Raw genomic sequence first — 24,915 nt, forward strand, 5'->3', positions numbered from 1 at the left:
AGTATTGTTTAAAAGGAGTTGTTTCCCTTTAAATATTTCTGTCTGTACGTGTGTGAGAGAGAGAAAAATGAGCAAAAAGAGAATCAAAGACGTGGATGTACACATTGTGAATGTAAGTTTTGCACGAGTTCTTGTAAGATATTTTTAGGGTGTGAGCTCTCATGTCGTAAAACGTTACAATTTTCTCATCATTCCCTAATTATCATGAACCTACAGTCATGCAGACAGATTTGCACTATTGGCTAACACGGTTTAATATATCTCCAGGAAAAGATGCATCTTTATACATCGAAAAAAAAAATGGTTGGAAAGAGCCATGTTAATGAAGTCAGCGTCCCTTTTGGGTCATCAATATTCGATTCGGTTAAACACCACTATATTGATATTAAAACGCTGTCACGTGTACAACCTCAAAAAGATTATACTTCCCTCCCCACCCTTACCCCTTCGATCTCGAGCGGAGGCGTGGTAGATTCACTTTCCAACCTCATTCGGACAGCGAGACAGCCAATTAGCATTTAGAGCTAAGTCATGCATCCTTTAGCTCGACTAGTATATGGTTTTAAGATATTTTTATCGGGTACATTGTGGGAAATAAGTCACCTGCTTAACAAAGGTACTTCTGCCTTTGAGTACATGTACTTTAGATAATGAATTTTTTTTCATTAAAACAGGATGCCCAGTAAATTCCCAATCCACATATCAAAACAATAGTGCCTATGAACGTGAACCAGAGTGACGGGTGCATAGGTCTGTTGCGGGAGGTGGGGGTATATGTAGTGGGGGTTATTTAACGAGGCTTGTCGGGCGATAGTGAGATTAATATTGACGCAGGGTCGGTCTGTACTGATTGTTACCATGGCAGGGTTAGCGAATGGGTGATTTACATAAGCGCTAGCCACTTATCTGCTCTTGGGATTTAAAACATCTAACAGGTTTTATTTTCGTCTAAATATATTGGACATTTTGCTGTCCTTCTGTCCATCCGTCCCTCGATCTGACTAACGTATGCTCGATCTGTGACACACTGTCGTGCACGTGTATGTACGTGTGTTTATATTTTTGTTTAAATTGCTTCCTTTCAAGTAGAATAGAATAGTGTTTCACAAACATATCTATATATATATATCTTAGAAAACCCTGCGATAGTAAGCCCATTAGTTTCATAGATTTTTGTTTTCAAAAAAAAAAGCGGTATGACACGCAGCTACAACACATGACGATCGGGTCTCGGACATCCTTCAAAACAGTTGTGAGCAGCATGCTCATGGTGCTGATTTGTCACACCTCACACACAGCTAGTGCACGTGTAATTGACTAGTGTCCGAAGTCAGAGGTTAAAGGTGAAAAGATCGAAAAGGTAAAGATATCGAGCTCCCTTCCTTCTTTGGTTGGTTAGTTGATTTTGCATTTTGAGGGGGAGAGGAAGTCACTATCACACTACTGCAGGGGAGGGCAAACTAAGGTCCATCTGCAAAAATGTGAAGTACAATTGTTCACATATTTTTTATTAAGCCTAGGTTAATTTAATTGAAATTAAATTTGTCAAGTACAGCGTAGCGTTAGAAATCGGCAGTCAGTAACATTCTAACACAAAGTATAAAGATAACAAATAACACGGTTGACATGTCTGATTTAGAGAGCTTCGAGGGCGGGTGCGTTCAAAGAAAAGGCTGGTTGTAAAGTTTCATTGTAAGCGAATTCAAACAACTTCATTTTACACAAGAAATTTGGTAAACGAACGTACGCCATCATCATCATTATTGTTGGATTCCTCTTCCTGTTGTTGTTTCTTGCTCTGTGTCCTGTGGTGTACTGTACTGGCTGCTAAATCCCATAGGTTGCCCTATTCTAGACATTTATTTAGGCTTAAGTACTATATGTAACTTCTATTGTGATAGGACTTTCAGTTTATTGTAGTTACTTTCTTTGTAAAATAGTTTACAGTTTGTCATATTTTATAGGATTTAGATTTACTTTATTTATTAATAACATAATTAATATCAATTATTGATTTACCGTACCTCGATCATATTTGGTTACGGATGATCGAGTGAGAATACCCACATATACACTTCCTATGGTTTACTTCGCTTCAGTATATACATAGCTATATATATGCTAGGTTAGCTCCAGTTCCTAATTGCAGAGACGTTTTTATAGCCTCTCGCCGTGTAACACCTCTTCCCCTCCGTACCCATCTCCACCCAGCCACCCACCCCACCTCAAGCTCCCCCCCCCCAACGTGTGCAGTGACGTTGGCGGCGCAGCTGTGTTGGCCGCTGCAGGTCACGACCTTGACCTTTTATGCCTGCGCGCGGATTTACAACTGCTGCAACTTCGTCTGTTCGTACATCGCCGAGGTTATCAACAGAAGCAGATGTGTGGTGTAGTCTTACCGCTGGCAGAACACAACTCTGTGAAATTCCAACTACAAATGAATTCTTTCCAGGAGGGACTAAGTGAAGCAGCGCGAAGGGTAGAACAAAGGTGTGCGCAAGCTTTCGAAAATGGCGCGCGTGCACCGAGAGGTCATGACCGGCCCCATGGCCGCCCACTGCTCGCCGTCTGCTGCATGGCGCGTCTCTACGCCGCTGATTATACACTGGATCCCCGACACACTGGCTCATCCTGCCACCTCTCGTGTCGTGTGCTGTGGAAACTTGTGGTAAGGACACGAAACTGGCTTGGGTTGTTTTACTGGATATCATTTTGCTCCTTCCTCGTGTTCGTCTGGATGTCTGAGGAGTAGGAAGGAAAAAAAAAAAAACCAAACAAACAAACAAAAACCCAAACACGATGGGTAACAAGAACTGTTGTGTCGGAGGTGAAGGGTCGGGTAAAGTCGTCGAGTCCGGAATGGGAGAACAGTCTGGCGACGGAAGATACACTATGAGAGGTAAGACTAAAGAAGTTCTGAACAAACTTGAGTTAGTTCAGTGATCTCAGCATGGATGTTTCCGTTCTTCTTTTATATTCTATTCCGTCCTCCACTTTTCCAATTTTTAAAAACGATTATATTTTGATGTACACCTGTTACTATTTCGTGTGTAGATGTTATAACTAAATTATCAGTGTCTGCATTGATTGTGTGTGTATTTATATATGGTGGAGAGAGCAAGAGAGAGAAAGAATGAGACGAAAGAACATAAAAGAATGGATAGTGGAAGCTGACCGAAACTCGAGTTTACAGACCTCGGATTTTGACATTTTATGGAGAAAATGTCTGCTTGGTTTGTTAGTAACATATCCTGGTAGAGGTCCAGCTTGCCTCCATCCTCCTCTGCACTTTCAGGTTCGGGGAGGGAAGGACCTGTTAGGTAATCCACCCCGCCCCTATCTCGTCAAGCATCTACATAAACTTAAGACACACCGGATGAGTTTCACGATTGTCAGATCGTTTCCTTTATAGACACAAATTTCCAAAAAAACCTATTTGTTTACTTATGCAACACCATCTTTGTTACCGCTACAAGTATCCAAATTTTGCAGCTCCAAAAGTTGCTTACTTGTTTGTGGACAAATCCTGATAAATAGATCATGATAGTTTCATTTATTCATTTATTTATATGTATAATTTCAAAAATAAGGCACGTGCAATTTTTTGCATTTTTTAAATGTCGTCACGCACCTGTCCTGACACCTGCCTGTTACAACAGACAGGTACACGCATGCACATCTTCATTAAGGGCGGTTCTCTCAGCACTATTCTTTTCGCTGGTGGCATTTGTTATATATTGACTGGGATTTAAATGTTGCATAAATGAAAATATTTGCGAAGAGTCATCGAACATGTAAATAAAATAAGAAAGGTAAAAATATTCAATTTGGAGAAAATGTTAACATTGCTGAGAAACAAAGCAGCTGTTGCCAGCCCAAGAACTCACAAATTCTTTGATTTTAAAGTATGTCAAAGTCAAGGTAAAACAACTTCGCGGGGCATTTTTTTTCCTTTTTCCTTCAATTTACGTGTAGCAAAATAAAACATATTAGTAACACTTTTATTAAGCACCCCTAGTTTGTATTCTACATAACATCTGTCGTGTCCAGAAGTACATAGATGAAAGAGGGTAGGGTGGAAGTTCGTTGCTGATAGCAGGGGTAGGATCCTCCTTACCATATCTTACACATTGTGGGAAAGTGGGAGGCGATTAAACGAAACAGTTTCTTTACTTACATGATCCAGTACTTGGGGAATCAGGAAGTTGTGCTATTTACAGCTTTGTGACTCACGAATGGCTTTTATTTACGTCGTCGTTTTGCTCAGCTTCTTGTTGACTTTTCTTGTAACTTAGTATTTACGCCTAACCTTCCATTAAAGTCTTCAGATTACATGTTTATCGTTTTAAGCAGGAAGTAAAACTGTCGGTATATCCCCTGTGAAGATCTGTTACCAACTTTCTTCAGACGCAAATAGTTATAGAATATGATTTTGCACATTATTTTTATCACACATAATTGTATATAATGTATTTTATTGGGTAGATCTTTAAAAGTTTGTTAAATATAATGGAAATAGTTATTTGTGTATCTGTGTTTGATAGAGATGGTGAGAGAGCTTTCAGGCTTACAGTCTGCAGTGACTTGCTTTTATTACCACAGCGCAGTGTGTCTTCGAATGTTTGTGTCTGTGTGTCTGTGAGAGAGAGAGAGAAAAAAAATTCTGAATGACATTTCTTCACTCGCAGAAGAAAGCGGATGTTCTCTCTCAAAAGGCTTAAGTCACAAAAAATTTCAAAGTCTGCCGACCATCGGATTGATAATGACACCTAGTGCAGACCTCCATGCAACTAATTTAATTTATTTTGTTTTTTGTTCCCACCCACCTCCCAGGTAGCTACGTTCCTGCTCGTCCTGGTGGGTACCCGGTATACAACTTACCCTTCACAGGATATCCAGCAGCGAGAGGGGACTTGCTATATCAGCCGAGATACCCCGTCATCCTCATGGACCAGTACGACGGACGGTTCGAATACGACAACCATGCCTTTGAGGGGCTGATGGACGTAGAACCCCGCCCTCGTCACAAGGAGGCCATGCACAGCAGACACAACCACGGCGCAGACGCCGGCAAAGCGAGACATAAGGGTGGAAAGAAAAGTAGGTGGCACCAGGTGCTAATTGAAGGTTGTGTGTATGTTGGGGGGTTGGTAGGTAGGGGTGAGTCAACGGCTTTTTAGATATGTGAACAACTTGTTGATGTCAAGTTGACGAGAACTGGTATGTAAATAACAATTTCCTCTTCAGGACTGCGATGTTTGCGTGGTCATGTTGTTGTCAGTTAATTGTTTGATGAGGAGTGGAAGGCGCTCGGCTGGTTAATAAGATGTAAATTATTCCGTTTTATTTCACCTTGTTCCGTTAATGAGATGTAAATAAGTTTGTCAGAAGCATGTTAATCTTTTTATTAACAAGGCGAAGTAAACATTTCTGCTTTCTTAATTCGAGGCATTCAAAGTGCATTTTTTAGCAAGCAGAAAAAACTGAGACTGATTGATGGCAATATTAAATAAAAGATACCTGTGCGTGTGTGTGCGTGTTTGTTTGTTTGTTGTTTTAACAAAGTAGCCAGCACCAAGTTTGCGGAAAATGGCGGAGAGTCGCTTGTCCCAAAACAAGTCTTCGTTGGACTCATCAGGAGTGACCGTCTCCGCTCCGAAAGGCCCCAACTCCGTGTCTTCTCCAAAGTCGCCAGCAGCAGCCTCGATGGTCAGTGCGAGTCACACCCAGAGGGTGCTGAAGCCCCACGCAGTTATCAGTCATGTGACGTGATAATCAGCTTTTGTCGGGCAACATCAACGTCGTGGGCAAGGTCAAAGGTCAGTGTTGGGATTAACAAGGAAGGTGTGGGAAAACCTTGGTAATCAATCGAACTTAATCCCTCGGCGTCAAGATACTGCCGTAGTAATAGTAAATATTAGGTTGTGAGATTGGACATGAATGACAGAACAAACAAACAACGCCTGGCGTTAGTCTGCATGCCGAGGAGTGGGCAGGAGGTGGTTGGGGCAGGGGAGAAAAGAACTCGGGTATGATTTAATTATTGTTGATACCTCGCTATCGTTATCGTTTACTCTGACTCAGTCTTTTCGCTTTCATTCCTTAAAACACTGTCGTTTGATGTTGGTCTACAACAGATAATCTAGAGGCTGCCGGCCTGTCTGTGAGGGCGTCGAGTCCAGCTTAAGCCCTGGCACACATCTTGATAGGGAAACCGGAGAGGCTACTATTGATGCTAAGGTGAGAGGGAAGTGGCTCACGTCAACCTCAAAACTCACGCTGGCATCCACACACACACACAAACTATGCACGCACACATGTTAAGCTTACGGTAAAAGGAAGTACGCAGATTTCTCTCTCATCAGGTGTTCGTATGCTTACTGAACGAAGAGTTCTTGCGCTCGAAGACCTGTCGTCACCAGGTGGCGTTGGCCTACCTGTCTGATTCCGCAATCTTCCCGCTCATCCTCAAGCCCCGGGAAAGCCTTTTGGCCCTGGTGGACCCCGACCTGTGAGTACACCTTGGGGCCTGTTTTTTTACGGTCACGAAGAGCCTGCATCTTTATTTTATATACTTGTATTGACCCGAAGCGTGTGTCATAACAAGACGAGCGAAACTGCTATTGGCGTATAGTGTGATATTAACAAACGACCTGTTGACTATGTTTATTCTTTCAAGAGATGATAAAAACAGCGTTTACTAATGGTCCGATTCATTCCAGCTTCTCGTAGAATCTTGGGCCATCATTATTCTGTTCGGTAATCCGTCACAGCGTCCCCTAATTTTTTAACTGGGCATGTGCAGAAAGTTGCTGTTGGCCAGCTACAAGTGGAGGTCGTTGTCGGAAGGCGGGGTGGCAGATAATGACATCAGCATGATCACAGACGACATCAAGGCGTTGTTAGACTCCCTGCAAGTACTTCCGCTAGGAGGCGACAACGGTCCAGTCGACGAGAACTCCAGTCAGCAAGCGGCGCAGGACGTTTAGAACAGGTAAGCCATAATGAATGCTTGATGAGGACTTGGTTTGTAATTAGAGCAACTTGGAAGTTGAAACTTAAGTGGCAAACGTGTGGGACACAGGAGAAAATAGTTATCCTGTTGACTTTTCTCAGAGTTCGGAGGGTGAAAAGCATCAGCTTAAGAAGCACTCGAGCATTCGTTTTCGACAGCAAAACATTGTTGTGGAGGATGACCAGTGCAGACAGATGAAAGCCGGAGGAGTTTTGGACAACTCGATTTGGCGCCACAGACCCCGTGGACTGGACGCGGTGAGTACAGTTCAGGCTAGATTGTGAAAGTGCGAGCTGGTCAGTAATTAGTTCTTCATCATCATCACCCTGGTCATCGTCATCAAAAAGTCAGAACAGCCACAGGACCGTCATGTTTATCACCGTTCTCAACATTTGTGTACACATGTTTGTGGCGCAAAACCAGGTTCAAGGAGGAATTCCTGGCCGAGTTCCAGGTTCCGATCACAAGGCTGTTCCCTGATGAGGAAAGACGACAGAAGCTGCTAGAACTCGTCAGGCGACAACTGCGGGTCGATGAGAAGAGCACGTGCACAAAGACCACCTCACACGTAAGACGACACAACCACCCCACCCTTCAACTTTTTTTTTTTTTTTGTTTTTGGTTCTCGACCGCCTTGCACTTGAGCATTTTGAACGGTTATGAATTTGACAAGCATCCCTTAAACTAACTTCTTTATCAATTTATATGTCGCGTCTTCTCTTTTGTTCTTCCGTCTGTACATCTCTTTCTTTTCCTTTGCCATCTCTATTCCTCCTCCTCCCAAGCTCCTCGCTTCTCTACCCCTCCTGTCGTCTCTTGTCCTTAACTCCACCCCGTTACCTTTAACCCGGATGCTCAGTTTCTTTATGACATCATTTGTTACTTAGATTTGACGAGTACGCAGTAGGTGTACTACGTAGTGTCTACTTCGTCATCATTTTCTGTGTCAGGTTTTTGCTGCGTGGATGGAGAGGTTGTGGCCCTGTGGAGTCGGATGGAGGAGAAGGTCCGAGAGAAGTTTGCCCTGAAGGAAGTTTTCTGCGTGGAGTCCACTGTCAGGGTGGCAGCCATGCGCAACGTGGGTAGGTAACCTCGACCGCGAAACGAGTCAGCTTGACAAACTGACACAAGGTGAACCACCTGGTTAGGTGAACATCTTGAGTAGCTAAACAAAGTGGGTAGCTGGATATGCTGGTAGGTGAACAAGTGGGTAAGTAAAGCAAATAGTTGAGTAGGAAAGTGATCACCTTGGGTAAGCGAATAAAATCGGTAGCCGAGCAACATAAGTAGGTTAACAAACAAGATTGGTCAACAACGTGGCCAGGTTAAGTTTTTGGATGCCGCCTGTCACTTCTTTCGTCTGTCTTTCCAGATAAATTCTGCAGCCCAGGAGTGGTTGACGGCTTAAGAGATCTGCTTTCCGATCCCGAGTACAGCACAAGAGCCGCCGCTGCCATTTCTCTGGCTCGGGTCAAGGCCGATGACTTGCTCACGATGAGCCACATTGTGCGAATGCTCAGTGATGAGGACAGACTAATCCGCGAGGTGGGCTGCCTCGCGCTGGGTCGCCTGAAATCGAGGCTGGCCTTGAAGAAGTTGATGTACATGTGGTGCGTGATATCATGTTTATACATCTTTAGTGTGTGTATGTGGAGGAGCTTTGTGTGTTCTCTTGTGAATTTGGAGTGGTGGTGGTAGTGGGGTTGGAGTCGAAGAGAATAAGGTCTTCGACAACACAATATACAAAAGCGTCGTAGACATGTGCTGCGAAAAATGTTTGCATTTAATGTTGGTTTCCATCCACTTTACAGGCGCAATGATGCCATATCGAACGTTCGGGAAGCAGCCTGTTGGGCGTTACATCAGATTGGAGGACAGGAAGTAGAAGACATTTTCCGTGTCATAAAAGACCTTGAACACGAACTGCGGATGTTAAGGGATGCGACAACATAAATCAAAAATTGCTTCTCCATGATTGGCTGGAAAAAAAAAAAGATATCAGCAAACTTCCTCGAGTGGAAAAGCGCAAGCAGCTCACAATGAAGCTGGAGCAATTGAGGTCACATGCAGGTGTGTGATAAACAATACTAATGGCACTTTTCTTCCTACCACAGTGCCTACTGGGAGATGTCTGTTTCACCGACTGCTGAAAGGTTGTCTGGTCTGAAAACATTGCAAACTCATTGATGTAAACACTTTTTACTCCGTCAGTGGTAAATCTTTACGCATGTGTACAAACGAGCCTAATCTGTTTGGTATCAAGGATCCAACTCGAGTTGTGCATACATTGTGCTCAGTTTACCAATTGCCGGAAATTTTATGTGTGATCAGCAGCTGAAAACTAGATGAGCATTGCGTCTGTTCAGCTCACCAGAAACAGACATTTATAAATATTGCAGTTGTTTAGTTTATCAGCAATTTAATTTTACCAAACCTTTGTGGTAAGCGCAATATCAGCAGAGAATTTTGTTACTGGAAATCCTACTGCAAAAGATGTTTTCTGTTCACAAAGACTGATGAATATCTGAATATTGTTATTTCATTATATTTAACCTTCAAAAGACTTACTCCTGTAAATAAATGATACATTATTGATAATCAAATGTGTAAAGTGCATTTCTCCTGTAAATGTAAATGTGAGTATAATACACTGCGCTAACATGAAAATCAGTGCTGTCCTATCCTACCATTATTACAAATAGATCCTATTCTCAGAAACCCCAGCTTCCTACTTCACACTAAACATTAAAATATCTCTGCATATTATCCATTTCTGTGTTTGTATGTTAGTTCTGCAAATGAATAAGCCACTCATCATTTTCAATTTATTTATTTAAACTGTGCTGTACAAGCAATAATATGTTCTTATCACAGATCACAACAGTACGTTGAACAAAAACCATCCAACTGTATCAGGGTAGCCTAGTGGCATAGAAGTGACTGTCAACAATGTCCTTGTTTCTATATTTTGAATTTAAATAATTGTTTTTCGTCATAAAATGTCAAATGTTACCATCTTCCAACAATTCACACCTATACCACCCTGCTGACAAAAACAAATAAATAAAAGATGGATGTCTAACATTAGGAACTTTTTTAAAAAAAAAGACCTGTCAAGATGAACATCTGTAATCAGCAAAGCAATAATTTTAGAAATAAAATCCCCTTCGAGTGCCTACCAGATATGAGTGTTTCTTTGCCTGCTTACCTGCAGGGAACTAGATTAAACAGTTGAGAAGTGTTAGAGGCTCCTGGAGTATATTCTCTAAAGGAAGTAAATAACTACTTGATGACTTTTTCTGAGATTTCAAGCAAACCTTGTTCATTCACAGATTCTCACCCACAAAGTCAGATCATGCACAAATTCACAAATGTTTGTGCTCTCAAAATGTACCACCTCCAAAACATTTGTCCATTTTGAAAATATCTTTGGTCTCTGAGTAATCATGATGTCCAGACATTACAGGGTTATCTGTTCCCATACAAGGAAGGGAAACCACTTTATATTGTGCACCACGATTGGAAATTTTTTTTTTTGGTTAGCACAGGATGTCAAGAAAGTTTCATTCAACATTTTGTACCAAGCTCATGAAAACTGTTTCGTTCTTTTTGTTGGCACAAGATGTCAAGCGTAGTATGCTCAATGAAACATCATCTCAGAAAATGCTTGTATTGTGGTCACTGAGGCTAGCACTGGACATGTCTTGACACAGTCGAGACTCACTCATGTCATCAGCCAGAGCATCTAGAACGTCAAGCAAGAGCTCTCGAGTCAGTCGCCTAATCTGAGGGAGACGTGCAACCTGCAGAGGAAACAAAAAAGCATCACAATGTGTCTACCAAAGTCATGGTAAAATAATGATCAAGATCTTAGCATTATTGTAGTCTTGAGACTTACAAGAAGCTAGAAATTCACTAGGGTTTTATATGTGATTTTTTAACTATTTGTCAATAAAAATTCTGCCAATTTGTTTACATCAATTTCCAAATCTTTGCCTTTGGGGTAGTAGGTATCTAAAAACAAAGTTATGCACAGCTGGAATGTCTACACAAATAGAATTGCGACCTAGTCCTCCTCTCCATGCATGACCACAAAAATTATCATTGCAGCTACAAATGAAAAAGTGCACTACCTTGGGGAAGTGGTGAACTATGATGTTCAGAGCATGCTTCTTCATGTCCATGGCTTGGATCTTGTCTGCTGCTTCCAGAATCTGTATGCACAAAATTAAACTACACTGATTTTCAGTTTTGGCCATAGGAAGGACTAAATAGACATGAGTCATCATTGTTTTTCCTGCTTGTAGAGTAACTTGGAAATTGCTTCTTTGATAACCATATAATACAATAAGCTCACAAGCCACGGAAGCAGTGCAAATCCTCCTATATAATATTAACAAAATAGTTCAAACTTCCATCATCCCGAATGAGTCACAAATCTAGAGGTGATTCATATATTGTGTTGATTTGATGCTTTTTGAATTGTTGAACACTGCTAGAATAATATCACAGAAGACAGACTACTAGTGTGTTTTTCTAAAGCACTAACTCAATAATAGTTTCAAACAGTAAATGGAGGGCTGTTGCATCTGTTCACATTTTGCAGTGCAGATCTCAAACTAAATCTTTCACTGTATTCAAATTATGTTCCACTTTACCTCACACCACCATGTAATGTAAAACTACTTGGTATTCCTGTTTCCTATAATTACTTTTACTACTTATGTATACATTATTCTCTTTAGTTTAAAAAAATTGCCTTTTAGCTTTTTTCCTCTCACTTAATGGTAAACAACATTTTTGTAGTCATCAATTTGTAGAGATCTTTCTACAGTTTAAATGATTTTTTTAGAACATGCCAGAATAGAAAAAATGTTCTGTTGAATGCTAAAGGTTACCTGTATAACATTTTGGCAGGAAACATTCATCTCCAAGTTGTGCTTGCAAAATGCCTGTAAAAGTACAAAAAAAAAAAAAAAAAAGGTAGAGGGTTTGTTTCAGGAATGATTCCATTTAGTTGGGGCTTTAATATTTTGGTGTTTTTATCTTCGCACATTGTGCCGTCTTCTATCAAAATCATACTCTTTAAAAAAAAATCTTTCTTACATGCTTTGCGGAACATGTTGTCAGTAATGAACAAATAATTTCAAACAGAATAAAATCGGGAAAAGATAAGCATATAAATTTTTCTTCTTCATACTGTGCCAGATGACATGTGGAAATCACCCTCTAGCTACCCCAAATCCAGCTTTCCAAATCCCCACATAGTCATGTCATCTGGTAAGTATTTTTATGCTTTGCAAGAAAAGCTCACCTGCAGTCTATTGTTCGAGAATCCATAAAAATATGGTGCTGGGAACAGGTAAAGTGAGTCTTCGGGAGGCATCGTGACCTCTCCATAATAAATATACCGCAGGAGACTATCAAACGCTTGGGGTGAGGGAATCATCTCGCCAATTGTGATCTACATAAAAACAAGACCATCACAGCTAAATGCTGATTCCTGTTGTAATCTACTACACAAACACAAGACTATCATAACTAAACACTGGTCTACTTTGATTTTAATTAAACGCAACGACCACTAAATACTGGCATGATCCACAGTATTGATGGTGCTCTGTTTCAAGAATAATTTGTACCAAGCATTCATTTGCAACAATTACTCATTTCTCAATGAAACTACTTGTTTTTCGTTACAATTTTGGTTACAGAGCATAAGGCCCATACAAGTGGGAGGTATAGGGCCACAGTCAACCTATTTTACAAGTTAAATGTTCTGACAATTACAAACACCCAAGAAAGTTCTTACGTTGACCATGTTGTTCTCAGGACGAAAAGAGCGGAACATGGCTTCAAAGTAGGAACTCCTGGCTGCCAAAATGGCTGCATGTGCTGGAATCTGACATTCATCCAAAACTAGGGTGATGTCACAGAATTCAGCTCCTGAGCTTCGCAAGAAGTTTTCAAGATCTCTTTCTAACGTTGCTGCTGTCGCAAACCGATTTAATATGTAGCACACACAAATATTTTTATGTAAAAAGTAATGAAAGTTTTGACAAATTATAGTTATGTGCATGCACATATATGTTTACATGTATAGCTGAACTTATCATTATTTTCAATGTCACTCACTACTAATATTTTATAAGACATTTAATAACTCCGAATTAGGAGTTAAGACATTAAGATATAAAGATCAGTTTAAAATTTACCAAAACTGTCTTGTAAAATTTATATCTCTACTTACTTCAAGAGACATTATTAATTTGTTTTTAAGTTAGCAGATTAATATAACAAACTGATAGATAAACATGAATTTGGTATTATTGTCCATCCCACTCTCAGAGAAAACATAAGCAAACAGGTGTGGTAAATGATATTAAAGATTTAAATATTTATTTTACTGTTTAACAAAGGAGCAAGAAAGGAAATGCTTGACACTGAGTTTGAACTGAAGCCTTTATGCTTATAATCCACATTTAAGAATTCAGCATAAGTCCACAAAAAATCGGTCCAAATTTATTTCATCAGAGAGTTCAAACAGAAAAGCGAAAGTTATGCTGCTAGAAGTGACAAAAGACAAACTCACTGCACACAGGGTCAGGCTGAGGGTCTGCCATCCGAACAGACGGCATCTGTTTGCGACGAATAATCTCCACCATCAGTGGCTGATCTAATGTCTCAAACTCCCGACTCATCACAATCTGATTGTAGTTTCCCCTCCTTGACAATGAACCGCAAGCAATATTCCTGAAACCCATCAGGTATTTTATAAATACTGTTTTCTTGACGTACATCATCAGAGAAACATTTAAGGTTTAGACCAGACCTGGGCAAAGGCCGGCCCGCGGGCCAGATCCGGCCCGCCCGCCAGTATATATACTATATATACGGTATTGGGTAACACTGAGTTAACTATATTAGTCCGGCCCTCTAAAACCATCCCAATTTCTCATGCGGCCCCTTGGGAAAATTAATTGCCCACCCCTGGTTTAGACACTCGAAAGAAAGTCTACCCACACTGAAAGATGAGATGGCCTTACCTTGAGAAAGTCTAGTTTTAGTTTAGCTGCATTGTGGAGTGCTCCCAGCACACTACGATGGCTGATGCATGCTTCCAGAAATTGAACACAAAGCTGTTCCAGCCTCTTCATATGGAACTGCCAAATATTTCAAGTTTTCATCAGTTTAAATTTAGAAAATTAAAAAAGAGATGTCATCAAAGTCATGGTATTTCAATTTTAAAGATACCTGTATACCCTTATACGTTGCAAATGGTGACTACAAAACAAAATCCTAACAAATGATATAAAAGATATAAAAAGTTTCAAAAGCTCAAGGACTGTTTCTTTCATACACACCTGCTGAATTTATAATTGTAGCACTCATGTAGCAAATTAATAACATGGCGTTCTAAATTTTAGGATAAAACATTTCGAATTGTCATGTGCTGAGAAGGTAAGAACTTGGTGATTGCCATGAAACATAAACATAAAAACATGTTAACATTTTCATTGTCTTAGCCAGTGAAGTTTAATGTTTGTGGGATTTGAACTGGAAGTTAGTCGCAAGACTTGGTGGTGCTCTAATCACTACACAGTACAAAGAGAAAAAGCCTGAACAACAAATAACTGATATCCAAGTCTGAAGAACAGAGATTAAGATGGTTCAAATCCAGTTTTGACTAAAAAGTTATCAGTTTTCAATGAGCCTCTCATTTTACAGAGGTGTAAGCAAGTAAAGAACAGCAATGCTTGATTCACACCCACTTGCAAAGACAACCTGTAAACATCCATCATGATGAGGATGACTTCATTGCTGTTTGGTTCTTGACCTGTGGGATGAGAGACATGGTTAGTTATCAGCTTCCAGACTTAAAAAATGATGAATTGCAATTCAACTAATCAATGTGTGAGGTTTTCAACAATCAGTACAATCAGTATGTAAGCACCATTTTTCCCACTCACTAGCTGTTCATTAAAGGACCACCAACAGTCAATGTGTCGATTACAAGAAATACCGACAGTCACTTAGTATTGATTAAAGAAAAACTTGGTCCCTAAATGTTAATTAAAAGAATTCTTACAGTTACCAAGTGTTGATTAAAGAAGTACTTACAGACCGAGTAGCACGCACCTTTTTTAGTTGGGTGAATCCTGTCTGTGTAGATGTATGACAGCACCATCTCAAATGCCCGTGGATTCGTGTCTTGCAGGGGCACCACAAGGTTTCCTGTCTCACTGACTTCATTCTGTCCAGAAATCACAAAGCAAAGATGCCATCCATTTACTAGATAATGACTATGTAGTCCTGAAACACACAAATTTCAACCACAAAGATGCTCACTGCTTATACGAAGAAATTGGACAAAAAAAAAAAAAAAAAAAAGGCAGGAGATGAAAAGAAAGGAATTGGGGGGGGGGGGGAAGAAGGGGACTGTGAAACAAGAAAGGGAGGGAGGTGCATAACTTTTGGGAGCTGACTGTTGACAATTCGACAGAAAGACAGCTGAGTCTTCAGCTGTTTGTGGAAGACTGCTGCAAACTCTGCATGCTTCTGCTCAAGAGACCAAGGGTTCCACAGCTCAATAGCTGCATTCTACATTGCCCTGGCTCCCAAATGCTTATTGTTGATGTCCCCTGAAACAGGGAGACTAAAGTGGGATTGCGTGATCAAATGCAGACAGCAGACTGGCTCATACACGGGCACAACCTTCTGCAAGTAATTTAGGGATATTTTTCATGCATGAGCATGTGACAGGACCTTACAGGCAAATACTTCTGCACTAGTAGCCAGTAGTGTGACTGCAGAACAGGAGCAATGTATTTGATCATGGCAGCTGTGTTCTTAATTGTGTGTGTCAATGTGAATCAGAAAGACCCTAGAATCTACTCTGGACATGAATCTAGGCAGAGCCACTTAGTTGAACACAGCCACCAATGGATAATATACAAAGAAATGCTGATGGATTTTCTTCGCTTGACATCTTTGCATGCAACAACTCTGTTCAGTCAGTAAAACAGAGCAAAAATTATGGAAATTATACCTGTGATTTGGCTTTGCGAATCTTTTCTCGAAGCCATGGTGACCTGGCAGCAACAAGAGCTATGTGGGCAGGTATTCGAGTGGGTTCCTCCAACAGAAGAAACATGAAACTTTTATTGAAAACATAGTCCTGATGTGTATAGGTCCAAATATTATAAAGAAATGTTGAGATGATACAATGTTTTCAGGATTTACCAAAGTTCTTACAGGAAGAATGCTAAAAGAATTAAACAGGTTTTCACTGAAAAGCTATAAAGGGAAATGCAAAAATGATGAGGGACAGGACTGCAACTCTTTACTAAATCTTCATTCATGAAGAACGAGGCTCACCTCTCCTACAATGAAATCCACATCACAGAACTGTTTACTTTCAAGAAGTCGCCCATAGTCTTCATGTAATGTACACCTGGGATAGCTTGAGAACTGAAACAATGATATAATTCAACATTCTCAAAGTTTTCCAATTAAACAATCCATCCAGGATTCAGGATTGGGCATTATTTATCTGCTTATTTATTTTCAGCAGTCTTGTTTAACAATGATGTTAAGGATATTTTTTAAACTGGTCAAATATTACTCTAGGATAACAGGTGGATACTGAATAAGTGGTACTAGTGGCTATTCAAATATTTGAAAAATGAATTTTTCCAGTAAATTTTTCTTGCCTTGAGACTTAACACATGATAAGACCTTAGATGGTACATATACTTTGTTTCTTTTACTCAAATTTTTCTGACCTTGCTGCTGCTAGATGTCTCTCACAAAGAAGAGGTGCATAGCCTTCTTGTTATGCTACTTAAAAGATTACTGAGTACAGAATGTTTTAAACTAGACACGATAAGCTTCTGGTACAAAACAACAATCCAGATATTGAATACCTGAAAATGCTTTTACATGCTTTTTTCCCCATGGAAGAAAGGAAAAAAGGTGTGAAGGAAGGAAGACAAGCTGAACATAAGGATAGTGAAAAGTCCTTTACCTGAAAACGATATATCTCCCCACTTCTGACATTGTTGTCAACAGTGCCTCCAAATATATACATAGCATCTCCTACAACTGCAGCCGCATGGAAAAGCCTCCCAGCTGGAATCTGATTAAAAAGATCTACTTTAAACAGTCATGTTCATTCACCATTTTTATTGAATTTGTTACCATCACTTGTTATCTGTAAATTTGCATCTTTTGGACAAAAGTCATTATGATTACATTTTCTTTTATCACTAATAGCACATACATTAAAATAGTTTAGGAACTTTAGAATAATGAGCTTTAAAGAAAAATGTCAACATATTCTTGCAAACATTTTCCTATCAAACTCTGTTTTCCTATAAAAATTGTTTCTCTGGCAGGAAGGTCTGGCCTGAACATGTCTGTAGGTAATAAGTAGGATAAGTAAGACTGGGTTATATGGTTATTACTGAACTTGAGCTGTGTGAGCTTCCAGTATATCCATATTAGAGTAAGCAGGCATATGAGTGCTTCAGTGCATGAGTAAGTGGTTCAAATAAACTTGCAACATTCACAAAGAATAAAACTCACCTGGCTGTCAGAAGATGGTTGTGTGATTGACCAAGTCTGGGAGTCAAGGTCAAAACTGAGAACAAGAGAAAAAAATTAACTCTTCTAGAACTCTTGAAAATTTAAGTACAGATCAAAAAACCTCAGGGACACTATAGACATCTCTGTAACTAAACAAACATATCAATAATCATCATGGATGATTACATTTTATTCATAGGCTTTCACTACTTGAAGAGGTTAGACATCAAAAAGAAAGAAATGTTTTTTTATTTAACTGTCCAACTGACCAGTGAAGCTCGTTTGGCAGTGTTTGTCCAGTGGCTCCCCCAAAAACATAAAGGTGGCGGTCAAAGGACACCATTGTGTGACCATAGCGTTTCTCAGGTGGGGGTGGGGCACCTCGTAAAATGTGCTCTGTCGATATTCGTGTCCACCTGAAAGAAAAAGCAGTCCTTCCACAACTGACTGCCTAACAGAGAGACTATTTGAACAAGATATCAACAGTCAATCAGGTGTTTAGGCATGAAGATTTAGAACAAGTCACAATAATAATGAATATATATGGTAGGAATCTGTTTGTCAATAACCATCTGGAATGTTTTTCACAAGATTGGAAATATATTTCAGCATCAGTTATTCTGGACTGCACTTTACAAAATCATAAATAAAAATACATGACATCTGAAACAAGCAAACTGTTGCTGACCCTTTGTACTCTGCAGCAGAGAATTTAAGTAATTACTAATACTATCAGGAATGGTAAAGGTACAGATTAAGATAACACTGATATTAAGACATGAAAGACTACAAGACACTGTTAGCAGTCACAAATTAACCCAGGGAAAAATTTACAATTTTATTTTTAAAGCTATAGAAAGTGACTTACTGATTCTCTTGAAAGTTGAACTGGAAAAGGTTGTTTGTGATTTTAGCACCACTCTGACCAGAGAAAACATACATGCAGTCACGGGCCACAGCAAGGGCAAAGTTGCAACAGGTTGGTGGAATATCACCACTCTGGTTTACCTTCAAAACAATTTTTTTCTCAATTTCTATTACTGTCACTCAAAAAAGAAAACAAAAATATGCATGAAGAAAACACCCACAAAAAACTATGATTGCCTCAATTCCATGACATCGAGAAAGAAAACATAATGACAAATGACTAACTTTATTAATCCCAGTGGACAATTATAACTTGTGAAGTGTGCTCAGTTACGAAAAAAGAAAAAGAACAAGTGCTTATTAAAAGATAAGGATAAGGCAAGTGGTGTGTTACAGAGAACACAGAAACATGCAGTTTTACATCTAGACCATTCTTAAGGTCAGAGGTGGCTCCAGAAAATAGCAGCTTTGGGGTGCCATGGTCAAGTTTACAGATTTTGACACTTTGACATAAAATACACATGGTTCATATGCATTTTTATTGAAAAGTGTGATTTAATGTTAAATAATTTTATTCACACGTAACCTCACTGAATTTCTTGTGTTGATACTCATGAATGAGTCTTCATTACACATAAGTTGATTGTTCTAGACCCGACATATTGCATGTCAATGAAATCGGCATTCTCTCCCCAAATTTCCTCTATCAGTGAAGTACATGAAGCATTTCCAACTTGTTTGAATCACTTTTCTCTGAACCATCAATGACTATTGGTTTATTTGGAAATTTACAGTGAAATTTTGAAACTATGCGATCTGATTGATTGGCGCCCACTAGCAATAAAGACATTCAGCAATATGGATGGAAATTTGTTGATGATCTAATATTCCTTTCATTTACTACATAATTTCCTTGAATTTGATTTTTGAGTGAAAAGAATGACCTTTAATGAAAGAAAACTTAAAAAGATTCAAGTCTGAAACATGACAAACGCACAGCAAAATAAAACAAGTAAACGGAAAAATTTCAATGCACTTGAACCTATGCACATCCACATAACTAACAATTCATCTGTGGCTGAGCAGCTGGACTGCTGAGGGTACAAATGATTTTAAGTACCTGGCACACAGGCATAGCATACCATTTACCTGTGTTCATAAAACAAATTCTCCTGCTAGTATGTTTTAGCATGAAGAAAATGCTGGAAGCCTTTCTGCTAATTTGCTGATCACAAAAGGAAGTTCAATCTCTCTGCTTAACACCATTTACCATATAACATATACTGACAATACTGTTAAAACTGTTCTTATCATGGACAGACTTCAGAATCATCATGAAAAAGAAAAAGGATAAAAAAACTTTCAGTGAACAAATGATAAAAAAAAAAAAAGCTTTAGATTGTTTTGTTCCCTAAAACACTGCTCAGCTTGCAAAAAGCTGCTCACAAGATGCCAAAGACATTACAGGTCAAAATCTGCTATCTCAAAAAGCAAGTGTCATAGTCTACATGCCGCATGCTGAGCAGTTTGACTATACTTGCCTCTTCCCAGTACTTATTTTCTCCAATGAGTGATATAACCCACATGTCATTCAGCCGTGCATTGCCATCATATCCTGCAAAGATCCAAAGTTTCCCATCATATACTGCTGCACCATGGGCTGCTCTTGCGACTGGGGTTCGAATGGGTCGTCCCATCACACGACAAAAGTTTCCCTTTGGCTGGCAACTGTCTCGTATATCATCTCTGGTACATAAATATATAACAGAAACTGTTATTAATTTCAAACTATTACTCAGGGCTTCTGCTAAGGCTAAATTCTTTGGGGTCCCAGGGACCCCTTCTTCAGATTTCTAAGGGGTCCCAGGCTAACTCTAAGGGGTCCCTTTACAATGTGAAAAAAAATCAACAAATCAACATACAGGTAGTCCTCGACTTACGACGGGGATCCGTTCTTAACGCGGCGTCGTAAACCGAATTTCAACGTAAGTCGAATCATACGTTCATACAGTGCTGTACCACAATAACAGTACAGTACTGCAAACATTTAGCCTATCCAAACACCTATACACAGTACCCTACATAATTATCAATATAAGTACAGTAAAATATTGTAGTACAGTACGTTTAATAATGAAATACTGTTCTGTAAGTGCTGTAAGTGCTGTAACAGTAATAAACAGTGTTAGGTTCCTCAGACGTTTCCAAACCAAGCCTGTCTCATCCACGTTGAACACTTGTTGAGCACAGTAACCACCCTCCTCAATTATCGTAGCCAATGCATTAGGAAACTTAGTTGCTGCTTTCTCATCAGCACTAGCAGCTTCATCTTGCACTTTAATGTTATGGAAATGGGCATGATCCTTAAACCTCATAAACCAACCCTACTCGCCACAAATTCTTCACTTTCACTTCCTTCCCCCTTTTCTCTTTTCAACGCCTCAAACAGTCGCCTAGCCTTCTCCTGAATAACCATAAAACTCACAGGGACATGGCGTTGATTTTGGTCTTGCAACCAAAGCGCCAATAATCTTTCCATCTCAATAATAAGCCCACTACGTTGCTTTGTTATCACTGTCGCTGTAAGTGGAAATGAGTGTCGTAACCACGAAACGACGTAACTCGAGACCGTCGTAACCCGAGGACTACCTGTACTTTGTTCAACTGCCTTTCAGGCACACAAAGCACTGTAATGTCTAGTCAGAAACAGCGAGATTTCTGTGCCATGAAATCTGTGCAAGCATCTGTGATGAGCTTATGCTCACTGTACTTGGGGTGCTCACTTTCTTTCCATTTCTAAGGCAATGAATTTAACCACGCTGTCAACGACATCTTTGAAATAAGTTAAATAAGCTGTACCTGGGGGTGGATGCGAGAGGATGTATGAAATTATGAATGCCTCAGATGCCATCATTCAAGAGGAAGTTCTCGATCGTACCCTGGCAATTAATAAGTTAGTGAGAACTAGAGTTGTAAGAAACATCAACGAGAGGTGGCACGTTGCTAAAAGTATAAAAGTTGGGATAAAAAAAAACAACTGGTGCAAGGTAGAAAAGCGAACCTCGGCATGACGTGACGCCCACAGCTCAGTGACATTCAGTGGATTCTGAATGTTACGTAAATCATGAGATGAAGGGGGATCGAAGGTGTTTGGAACTGTACAAATAAATTAAATGAGTTTCAGTTGCAAACTATATTTAGCAATAAAACGCCTTTCTCAGCCGACTAGTACTTGATGTAGGGTCTGAGAAAAGTGAGGCGAAACGGCTTCTATCTGAACATACTGTCTTTCCTTACATCTTTCTTTACTCATAAGAGGGGATAATAATATTTAATACTTTTAGTTCATTCCTCCTGATGACTGACCTAAAGTACACCTCGGTTTGAGTCCAATCTTTGAACTTTTACAAATGGCCAACAATTCACGACTGCAACATAGTGCCCCCACTGTGTCGTTCTTCGCTTATCTAACTTATCTAACTTCGACCATTATGCGATCAATTCAGTTGTTTTTATGTTTGTGTCATTTGCGCTGTTCATTCTTCTCTCCTTTACAAATTCTAGTTTTGTTTGTTTGTGGAGAATACTGTCAGTCCTAACTCCGACAGTATGTTCAGATAGAAGTCGTTTCGCATCAGCGCTTAGACCCTGCCGCAAGTACTGGGTGAGGGAGACGATTTATTGCCATGCTAGTCGGCAGTGCCTGTGATGTCCACCCCGCCTTTTGTCCGGGTAGTAATTGAAGACGAGTGGCCGATGGCAGTCCACACCTCGTGTACTCCTACCTTCCCTCGCACGGACGATACCCCTCATTTCCCCCCCGGTGGGAAGATATCGGTCTTTAATGGAACTCTTCTTGGTAAGGGAAAACAAACTCAGTGCAAGGGAAGTTACTCTCGCCTTGCAGCAGACGACAACAATAGGTTGGTCTACAATGTCAGACACTACACCTACCCAATTTTGTATCTGTTCTTCGCCCAAATTTGAAGGGGTCCCCTGGGACCCCATTGACGAAAATTGAAGGGGTCCTCCGAACTTTTAATGCGTACTGTACGCAATTTTTTGCGTAATCAGAAGCCCTGATTACTTCATAAAACGTTTGCACCCCGAGTATTGTTCTACAAAAGGAGACAAAATTTTGAGTACCTAAAGGCACAAAAGTTATCCTGAATTTTTACTATTTATAACTGTTAGTGTCTATATTTTGTGTCCTCAAGTTTTTATTTTACAGCCTAAATCATGGTACATTCTCCTACAGCAAACTACAGAACAACTGACTTGAATACATCCATGAAGAAATCCTTATATCAAACTTTGCCACAGGTGCTCATTGCATCACTGACATACTAGTGTGTCACATTACCTGGCCTCAAACTTCCACTCCACCCATTGGCCAGTGTGGAACTTGTATTCAAACAGATCATTCTTGTTGGTCAAGTTACAGTTGGAGTGAATATCTCCAGTGTAGCCACCTGCATCAAGTTATAGTTATAAAGCATTAACAGCAACCTCTGACTTCATTTTCCACTTATAGTTCTACTTGTTTGTTATAATTTCCACCACTTCCTTGCGGTCTGTCCTTTTCAAGCTAAAATGACAACCAAATTTTCCTTTTGATTTACACTTCAGACTATAACCAAGGCCTGCTCTTAATGCTAACAAACTGCCATAAATAGCTATTTATATGAATCACTCAACAAAGCATCAAATGAGATGATACAAAGCATATAATACAAGATAAATTATAAAAGATTAAAACCCAGTGAGTCTCACTCACCAAAGACAAACATGCTACTTTCATGCACAACAGCTGAATGGTGGTATCTAGGTGCTGGTGGTTTACCGGTTGTAAATGCTCTGTAAAAGATCATTCTCCATTCTCAATTTTTGTCATTGCTTAAAGAAGCCTCTCTTTAATTAAATCCTGAATATTAAGGTTCCATTACATTTTTCATTACTCTCTTACACTCTATATTGTTTTAGCTAATCACTTGAAAGGGATTTTCAAATTTTCTATCAGTAATCAATTATAAATATGATCACAAAATATTAAAAATAGCAATACTGATAAAATACAACTGTAGAAATGGTACAGCAAGAGCACTGTACCTAGTTCATGTAACTTCTGTACCCATGAACAAAAACCAACTTACCTTCCCCAAGACTTATCTTTCACATCAAATCGCAAGAGATCGTTTAACATGTTTTTCCTGTCAAAATGAAAATCTTTTTCAAAATACACAAATACAGTTCAGTAGAACAAATACATTTAAATAACAAGAGAGAAAAATAGAAAACAGATAGATAAGACAGACAGGTAGTCTGTATAAAACAGCCAGATAGTGACTCATTTTACAAATCAACGTAGGCAACTATGTGTACAACAGACATGCAAAGTGAGAAGATAGTCCACAAGAAACATCTGGAAAAGGCTAATACAGACATCACAATCATTACACCCACAGTGCTATCTTCACATTTATTAATTTATTATTATTTATTCATTTATTATTGGTATGCATGACAGGAGGGGAAATTCTCTAATTGTTTACAAACAATGTTAAAGTCAATTAATGTTAATGGCAGACATTCAGAAGTGTGAATAAAACAACAAAATGTTTGAATTAAAATAAGTGATTACTGTACATACCCATTGTCACCACCAAAAACATATAAAGCTTCTTTGTATGCCACAACAGTATGTTTACTTCTCCTGAAACAGACACACATGAAAAAAAAAATCTGATAATAAAATACATTCACTGATATTTTTTTTTTATGTTGGTGAGCATATATATCTCTCTCTCACACTTGACTCTTGAAAGGAAAATGTGATGACATGCAGATTTAAAAAAAAAATATAGTGAGCATATATATCTCTCTCTCACACACACACTATTTTGGGTTTTTGAAAAAAGGGATTTGGTTTGCAATTCTTAGAATATATTCTGTTTAAATAGACGTTGTGAGGCAAAAGAACTAAAATTTGACATACGTCAAAAAGGATTATCTGCCCCGTCTGGTAAACAAATAAACAACCGAGAGTTGGCCAAGTTTCTAAGCTGGAAAGCCGCGCTGTGCGAGTGGGTGATAAGTGAAAGACATACCGCGCCCCCACAAATTCGTCACACTCTGGCATCCGTTTCCATCGGTGGACAGTTTCAAAAGGTCCGAAATCTAAAGTCAAACACTCTGTACTCTCTGGCCAATTGTAATCAAACTCCATTCCGGGTGGACGAGCAATAGCCATGATTTATAAACGAGTATTTATTATCCTTCACTTTGAATAGCTTTATAGTCTACACGAAACCAGACGATATTAAACTCCACATTCCTGGCTTTCTCGGTTGCAAAACTCTGCATCTCATTTGATGTTTAGGCCAGGACACCGGAAGTGACAGCGAGTTGCCTCCCCTGCAGTTTTTTTTTCCTGTTGTTGTTGTTCT

The 24,915-nt window shown here is 39.5% G+C and overlaps 2 protein-coding genes across 2 annotated transcripts; one reads left to right on the plus strand and one right to left on the minus strand.

Moving 5' to 3' along the window:
• The first annotated feature begins 5,589 nt into the window (after window positions 1-5,589).
• Window positions 5,590-9,613, plus strand: LOC112561431. Its single transcript, XM_025233934.1, has 9 exons — window positions 5,590-5,709; window positions 6,142-6,240; window positions 6,366-6,511; window positions 6,806-6,986; window positions 7,117-7,276; window positions 7,557-7,583; window positions 7,966-8,097; window positions 8,388-8,625; window positions 8,827-9,613. Exons 1-9 carry the CDS (start codon window positions 5,590-5,592, stop codon window positions 8,966-8,968), a joined length of 1,245 nt encoding a protein of 414 aa, XP_025089719.1. The 3' UTR covers window positions 8,969-9,613.
• Window positions 9,614-9,829: 216 nt separating this feature from the next.
• On the minus strand, window positions 9,830-24,860 carry LOC112561853 (leucine-zipper-like transcriptional regulator 1). Its single transcript, XM_025234652.1, is given in 22 exon segments — window positions 9,830-10,818; window positions 11,149-11,229; window positions 11,914-11,967; window positions 12,330-12,479; window positions 12,828-13,006; window positions 13,608-13,737; window positions 13,739-13,768; window positions 14,062-14,178; window positions 14,788-14,852; window positions 15,155-15,269; window positions 16,065-16,151; window positions 16,394-16,486; window positions 17,043-17,153; window positions 17,603-17,657; window positions 17,872-18,018; window positions 18,471-18,610; window positions 20,011-20,215; window positions 22,833-22,941; window positions 23,247-23,326; window positions 23,623-23,679; window positions 24,120-24,182; window positions 24,577-24,860. Coding segments are annotated over 22 exon segments (2,358 nt in total). The 5' UTR covers window positions 24,720-24,860; the 3' UTR covers window positions 9,830-10,671.
• Window positions 24,861-24,915: the final 55 nt, after the last annotated feature.

The sequence above is a fragment of the Pomacea canaliculata genome, linkage group LG4 (assembly GCF_003073045.1).
Source record: "Pomacea canaliculata isolate SZHN2017 linkage group LG4, ASM307304v1, whole genome shotgun sequence".
Classification (NCBI taxonomy): domain Eukaryota; kingdom Metazoa; phylum Mollusca; class Gastropoda; order Architaenioglossa; family Ampullariidae; genus Pomacea; species Pomacea canaliculata.